Source organism: Clinocottus analis, unplaced genomic scaffold (genome assembly GCF_023055335.1).
Source record: "Clinocottus analis isolate CAN_PGR_092001 unplaced genomic scaffold, fCliAna1.0.p SCAF_1, whole genome shotgun sequence".
Lineage (NCBI taxonomy): Eukaryota > Metazoa > Chordata > Actinopteri > Perciformes > Cottidae > Clinocottus > Clinocottus analis.
The window spans coordinates 5,880,001-5,887,500 of NW_027175820.1; the positions used below are offsets into that span (position 1 = coordinate 5,880,001).

General features: G+C 44.1%; 2 protein-coding genes across 3 annotated transcripts in view; one reads left to right on the forward strand and one right to left on the reverse strand.

Moving 5' to 3' along the window:
• The window catches only part of kiaa0895l, a 6,365-nt gene extending 837 nt beyond the window's left edge, over positions 1-5,528 (forward strand). Inside the window, exons 2-7 of the mRNA XM_068577743.1 lie at positions 112-838; positions 1,290-1,433; positions 1,940-2,072; positions 2,161-2,466; positions 2,638-2,735; positions 3,552-5,528. Of these exons, the coding sequence (XP_068433844.1) occupies positions 128-838; positions 1,290-1,433; positions 1,940-2,072; positions 2,161-2,466; positions 2,638-2,735; positions 3,552-3,713 (1,554 nt within the window). The 5' untranslated portion in view covers positions 112-127 and the 3' untranslated portion in view covers positions 3,714-5,528. The remainder of the gene's footprint in view (positions 1-111; positions 839-1,289; positions 1,434-1,939; positions 2,073-2,160; positions 2,467-2,637; positions 2,736-3,551) is intronic.
• Positions 5,529-6,080: 552 nt separating this feature from the next.
• The window catches only part of LOC137786194 (casein kinase II subunit alpha'-like), a 17,099-nt gene continuing 15,679 nt past the window's right edge, over positions 6,081-7,500 (reverse strand). For both annotated transcript variants that reach the window (XM_068577897.1, XM_068577887.1), the window contains exons 11-13: positions 6,972-7,120; positions 6,700-6,787; positions 6,081-6,566 (exon numbers count right to left, since the gene is read on the reverse strand). In XM_068577897.1, the coding sequence (XP_068433998.1) occupies positions 6,714-6,787; positions 6,972-7,120 (223 nt within the window). In that variant the 3' untranslated portion in view covers positions 6,081-6,566; positions 6,700-6,713. The remainder of the gene's footprint in view (positions 6,567-6,699; positions 6,788-6,971; positions 7,121-7,500) is intronic.

A 7,500-nucleotide genomic window follows, 5' to 3' on the forward strand; every position in this document is an offset into this window, starting at 1 on the left:
AATGAGAATAGTAAATATTACTATTATACAGCGGTAATATTAAACCAGACACATACCAACCAGAATAACACTTTCAACAATAACAGTGCCATGAACCCGCCCTGTCCACAGTGGAGCGGCCGTGGTGATGGTGTTGGACTCGGGCGAAGTCTTCATGGATCCGGTCGAGGCTGAGAGTGTCGGGAGCAGCAGGGACCTGTTGGAGTCGGATGTGCAGAGGCCCAAAAGTGGCGCCGCGTCCAGGAGGAGTAACGTCGCAAAGAGGGAGAAGGTGTCCCACAATGGACTTCCGACACAGACGAACAAGAGCCCAGTAGCTCCGCGGAGGCCGTCTTCTTCGGCGTCGTCTGCGAGAGGCGGGTCCACGCCCCGGCCTCTGCTCCGCCGGCCCCTCAGTCTGGAGATAACACCCCAGCGCCTGCGATGGCCTCAGGAGCCGACGTTGGACCGGCGGATTGTACAACCGCCGTGGCGGAGCGGCCCGGTCGCCCCGTCGCCCCCGGCTCGCAGCCTCACCAGCCCCAGCCTGGGTACGAGCGGCTGGATGCGTCGCAGCGAGAGCACCTGCTCCGTCAACTACCCGCTCCGGCTCGGTCGGGGCCAAATGAGACCCGCCACCTCTCTGCCGCACATAGCGAGGAGAGAAGTCGGCAGGTCGCTGCCCACGCCCCCCAGGCCCTGTCTGCTTGTCGCCCTAAGGCCCCTGAACCTGGAGCAGGAGAAGCAGACCTTCTTCCAGTCCGACTACAAGTACGAGCCCCAGTTCGAGTACTCGCAGCCGGAGCCCAGGAGTGTGTTGGACAAGTATCGAGAGGGTTCAGGCCTCTTCCTCGAACAGGTATGGTACTAAACCTCTACAGGTCACCTGTGAGTTCATCAGGCGGCAACTTCAGATTCTGCCGAGTGAAGCCAATGAGGAAGTGTCTTAAAGCTGCATTCTCTCTCCTGCTCACCAGAGGTGACTCCTCTGTTTCTATTAAAGTCTCTCTTGATTTATTTCCTCAGTAAACATTGTAAACTGAGTTTATGTCTCTTTCTCTAGTTTCAAGTCTTCTTTATTGCAGAAGGATTTTGTGGACATTTTTTTTTATACCCAGAACAGGAAGTTACCGTCTCGAAGCTTAGACTTCTATACAACTGGAGAAGTCGCCCCCTGGTGATCAGGAGAGAGAATGCAGCTTTAACACATCATGCGTTAAAGCTGCATTCGTAGACTTCATTCGGCAGAACCCGAGGTACAATGATGACACAAAGATGCTGACGATGATGAGTTTTCTGTGTAACTGCAGGCGGTGGGAATCATGGAGTGCGTCCTGAAGAAGTTTGACTCCTATGAGAACTTCGAGGAGGTGACGGGCGGCAGTGTTCTCCCTAAAAGTCAAGTGTGGGCCGCGGTGCGCAAATACCTGCAGAAAGAAGGCTGCGTGGGAGAGGTGAGCCAGGCGACGCCCACAGAGCTGACGTGTGTTACTGACATTAAACAATGGCTGCTCATGACATTATAAACAAAGCCTAGATTTCCTAGTATGTGACAGGTCAAAGTGGCTGATGCAGAATGCTGTCATAGCAGCGGATTGGTTCAGTATGACAATAAAGTAACTTGGCAATAAATATCTTAGATCGACAAAACTCGTATAATAAGAAAGACGCAGTATAATTCAAACTGAGTGGAGGACAAAGCTTCCCTCGGGCTGTGTGAAGATGTCCTTGAGTGTGTTCCCTGTGTTTACATTCAACCCGCCTCACAGTTCCACGTTGCACCACTCAATCTCGTACGACTGCTACTACACAAACACAGCAAAGCACACATCTCCAAGACAAGCCCGAAGGATCCGCTGCGGGACCAAGTCCAAAAACCAGGAAATGGGTTGCCGTGTGATTGTGTTTTCAATGTGTTTCTGTTAAATGTGTGTGTGTGTGTTTGTCTGTACGCGCGCAGGTGGTGGTGCGTCTGTCTGATGAGCTGCTCTCACAGGCGGTGATGGTGGTGGAGAGCTGTCGCCCTACGCTGACCATCAACCTGGCCGGAGCGCGACAGCACTGGCTGGAGGGGATGCTGCGGCACGAGATTGGTACGCCGCCGCCATGTCTCATATTCTTAATCAGCAAATCAAAAAAAAGTTCAAATGAAAGGATACCTTCTCTCCGTCGTCTCCTCAGGTACACATTACCTCCGAGGGGTGAACAACAACCTGCAGCCGTGGTCCACCACCGAGGGCAGGAAGCAGTTCGGCCTCCAGCCGGCCAACCCCACGGAGGAGGGCCTGGCCAGCCTGCACAGCGTGCTGCTGCGCAAGCAGCCCTACCTGTGGCGCGCGGCGCTGCTGTACTACACGGTGTACCACGCCGCCAGCATGAGCTTCGGCCGGCTCTTCAGCCACATCGCTCGCTTTGTCCAGGACCCGGACGTCCGTTGGGAGTACTGCCTGAGGGCCAAGAGGGGCCAGACGGACACCTCGCAGCCAGGTGAAAACACACACTCACACACACTCTGCACTCTCTCTCCTGACCACCAACGGGCGACTCCTCTGGTTGTAAAACTGCAAACTGAAAGTGTATATGTTGTATATTATGTTATGCTATAATCAAGAATACTTGTATTTAGTTTACACTTCCTGCATGCTGTGTATTTCTCAGGGTGCTTCAGTAAAGACCAGGTCTATCTGGATGGGATCCTCCGAATTCTCCGACACCGACGGACCATCGACTTCAAGATGTTGACTTCTTTAGGCAAGGTTAGTGTCAGCTGGAAAAAAAATCAACCTTTCACTTTTTATTTTAATGATTTTAACTATTCAGCCACTTTCATAAAAGAAACCATTAAATGAACTAAAGAAATGCAATTTGGGGTTTACATAAATAAACAGTGTTTTACTGTTTAAAAAAAAGAATTCTAGTAATAATCAATCATAAAGAGACAGATGGAGATATGAACGAAAATAAATGGAACAAAAGAAGTAGCTACAGGAACTATGTGCACTACGTATAGTGGCATGTCTGCCCTCTGCAGGGTTTTCTGGGTAAAGAAAGAAAACTGGCTCATAGTTATCAATTTACAAGGTTTTTCATCAGAAGTGATGTAAAATATGTTTCACTTTACGGGGGAAATATTAAACTGTAATTGATATCCACGGTTTGATGTCTTGAATAATACTACACACTACTACGTAATTATTTTATTGTAATGCAGCATATTTAGAAAGTGTTCAAAAGTTGTCTCTACAAAAGTAACTGTTGCAAAGATTTCACATCTTTCTTGGTGCTTTGAGTACATTTTTTAGGGATTAAATTAGCTTAACGTCTAAACTATCTTGTGTAAATTATCGTTGTTCTCTGGAACGTAACTAAAACCGTCTGACAAATGTTGTGGAGTAAAATTCAAATATTTCTCTGAGATGCAGAGGGGTAAAATAATAAAGATGCAGTAAAGTACAAATATTTTGAATATGTATTTGAATGAATGTATTTGAATCAGAAGTATTGAGTTGAACTTCCTTCTGTCCCACTGGTGTTTTCCTTCGCTGGCTAACTTTCTTCTTCACCTCTTCTAGGTGTCTTTCGAAGACATAGAGATGCTACGTCCACTGGCGGTCCTCCCAAGGACCAGAATCCCTCACTTCATGCGAGACCAGGAACGTTACCTGCAGCACCTGGACCACATCGTGTCTGTCAACAACCTGGAGGATTCAGCGCTGCAACACCTGCTGCCCTGAACCCACCTCTTGTCCCCACACCACCTGAACCCAAGAAGTAGTGGACGTACACAGACTGTTCATGTGGTGCGTTTAATATCATTTTTAAATCCAGTATTATCGACGCTTTATTTGAGCAACTTTATTTTTTGTAAAACTTGAATGATATGAACAAAAAGGGATGTACACACTAACACCTCTTTCTGATTTTTTTTTTTCCTTCACTTTTGTCCAATGCATGCCCCGCCCCCTTTGCTACTACTATGAAGTTACCTCAATACTGCAACTCTACGATGTAACCGACATTATATATGTACCCGTACATAATCACTGCATCCAGCGACTGTACAGGACACTGCGAACATGTCGCATACTAATTTAAATGTGCTTTATTTATGCAATTTAAGTTTGTTTTTTTTACTTTGAGAGCGCAAACTGAATGTCTCTGGTATCAGCTTTATACATTTTTTTATTATTCTATTTTAGACAATATTGTTTTTATGCCTTAGATTCTTTGCATAAGAAAAGAAAATAAAGACACCAAGGACACATTTAAGAACAAAAAACCCAGGGAAGTTGTAGCTGAGACCACCAATCTTTAAGATCTCAAGTGCCAGTAGATTCAGTCAAATATTCAAACTCTCCCTGGGGTTTTGTTGTTGTTTAAAGTCAAAAATCAGTTTTATTAAAAGACGATAATCAGCTAAGTTGTTATGGTGTCCTTGGTAGTCTTTTCACATCATGAAGCTGCTGTGATGTGACCACCTCCGAAGCCAAACTTTCTTACGCTTTGTTAGAGGACATTGTTTTCTTGCAGAAAGTTAGATGAGATTATCACCAATTATCATGTCCCTCGGTTCAACATGTAGCTGAATCAAAGAGATTAAAAAATGTGATCTAAACGTCAATTGACAGTTTTCTGAACCGCTACGTCATAGCTGAGAAACAAACAGCATGTTGACACTACATGTTTACGCTTTGTGCTAAAAAAACAAAGAAAGTAAAACATTTAACAGTTACTTTTCTGCTTCAACGTTAGCACGTTCAGCTAATAATGGACCACTGCTTAGGAACAAACTCCTTCAGAGATTTGATGTCGTAAAATAGGACAATGGACATTAAACACTTAGTTCAGAAAAGAAATATTCAGTAAAGAACTAGAACCATTCCTGTAAGAATGAACAGTCTGAACGTACACCTGTCATACTTCACATTATTCTCATCCAACTCCCTGCGACAAAGTAAATGAGTGAATTTCTCGAAATGTTGAGCTATTCCTTTAACGTTTAGGTAAACTGCCAAAGTGGCATTTAGTTGTTCCTCCCCCAGTCAGGGGTCGCAGAGGGGGAAGTCGCGGGCGTGCCTTCGATGGGCGTAGAGCTCATCCGCTGTAGCTCTGTGTTCGTAGGCTGCTTTTTACTGCAATGGACACTAAAAAATTCTGATGTCAAGGTTGGGCCGAGCCGCCTGAGAGCAGAATTAAAACCGGGATGTGGGCCGAACAGCCGAAAATGTGAATTCTACTTCTGCGACTATAAAAATGTCGAATTTGATGATTGACGTGTAGAAATGGATTCTGCTGTTTACAATTCAAGCCATTTAGAAAGCAGATGTACATTTTTCTTTTTTAAATTTTTTGAGCAGGTGGTCCTCATCAAACCTTCAGGCCTGAAGTCGCCTCAACGAATGCACCCGTTTGTAACGCACAAATGTTGCACACGTTTTATGTTCTGGAAAATACCTTAAATTTCCAGTTTATGTAATAAAAAGTACACACACTTAATCAGCTCTCTGGTCTCTTTCTGAAGGTGTGGATAGCGTCAGGAAGAAGTGTGGGATCATGGGAGTTGTAGTCTCCACTGTTTGACAGCCTATAAAAGAAAAGATCTTAACATGTGGCAGAAATGTTCATTAACAGATGTTAAGTATTGAAGATGTATTTTTTTATGTAATTTTATTCTAAAGAAATAGCCACAAGCTAATGTTACCTTGATGAGTCACTGATACAGCTGATGTTAAGTATGCCAAACTAAAAAAAGGTTAAAGTATTAATGGTTTGTTTTGTCCGTCGGTCCAAACTCTACATTAGAACATTAACATTGTTCAGATAAAAAGCAGCAAACCTAAAACCATGAAATTAAATACAAAATAGTTGGCATTTAATTTTCTGTCATTCAACTTATAAATTTATCTGAGCACAAGAGTCTTTGTTTTACATGTAAAAATCTTAAAGTAAAATGTACAATATTTCCCTCTGAGATGTAGTGGAGTACAGATTTGTACTTCCTGCACTTGTAAAAACACGTATTTAATTATGTTAAATTCCACTACCGCTATATGGACAGTAGGAATGACCATCTGATAATGAAAAAAAAAACACGCTCATCGTTAAATAAAAATGGTTTATTCTTTCAATATAGCTTTTGTTCTATCCGTAGCAGAAAAAGAGCCTCCATGCCATTCAGTGCTAAAACTGGATCTCAGGTCACCACAGCATCGTAATGACGGACGAACGTCTTTACAGCACAACACCGGCTTGATACTGAACCAACAGTCACTTTGCTCATTTAAAAACAGGGGGAGGGAGGGTGTTGGGAGGCAGGAGGAGAAGGAGGAGAAGGAAAAGGGGAAGGAAGAGGAGGGGTTCAGATCTGATTTCAGATCCAATTTATCTGACTCGGACCAAGCAGCTCAGATCCCTCCCCCCTCCGCTTTTTTTTTTTTTTTTTTTAGCTTTTTTTCCCGGGAAAAGTTTAATCCGTGCGTGTTTGTGTATTCTGCAAAATTGACATCTTGCATCCAGTATGGCTGTTGATGTGGAGGCAGAAGTTTCTGCCACGAAAAGGTCACAAGTTGAGGTAACAAAGATTCTTCCTGATTGGATAAAAGAGAAAATGGAAATGTGTATTTTGTAAAAAAAAAAAGAAGGCATTTCTGTTATTTAAGCGACCCTCATTGATATAATCGGGGTGGCAAAATAATAAACGGCGCGTCCTGTGTCCTTTACCTGCTCTCTGGTTATCATGTTGCATTGGAGCTGCTTATGGCCTTTGTGCCGTCTGTATTGGCGTTCGCCTGTTCCTTCACCACAGGATCTGAGAGATGAGCACACAAACTTTATCTGACCAGGTCCATGAATCATACACAGCTGTGTCTTTGTCCTGCTGCAGGATAATAACTCAATTACACTTGAGTGTCAATACCTTTTCATATAGCACTATATAGCAAGATTGGTTATAGTCAGGTTTATATAAGTGAGGCACTAAAATGATTACTAACAGAAGTATGGGTGCTGCATGGCCTCGGCCGCCGTCAGCCTCTGCTGGTGGTCGTAGCGGAGCAGCTTGTCCAGCAAGTCCAGAGCCTCCGGACTCACCAGGTGCTGGTTCTCTGACTGGATGAACTGCTCCCAGCGCTTCCTCGTCTGCCTAAACACAAAACACACAGTGCGGCGGATACAGCGAGTTTGACACAAGTAGAATATTCCTGCAAGAGTATTCCACGCAACACGCACCATGTAGCTGCTTGTGAATACTATTTATTTTTTATTATTAGCACAGGTTTTACTCATAGCATACACAATACGGGACCCTGAAGTTATTTCCAACTGTGCCGGGTCTGAAATCAGAACCAGCCAAATGCTTCTCTCAGCGGTAAACATGTTCATTTTTAAATTCTTTTCTACCGCCAATGTGTCAAAATGTCGGGAACGTCGTTCCTCAGTTCTGACGTGTTTTTATCTAACGAAATATTCTGCTTCAATCCATATTTGTTGACGTTTAGCCTTTAAAATAGAAACACAAATGAC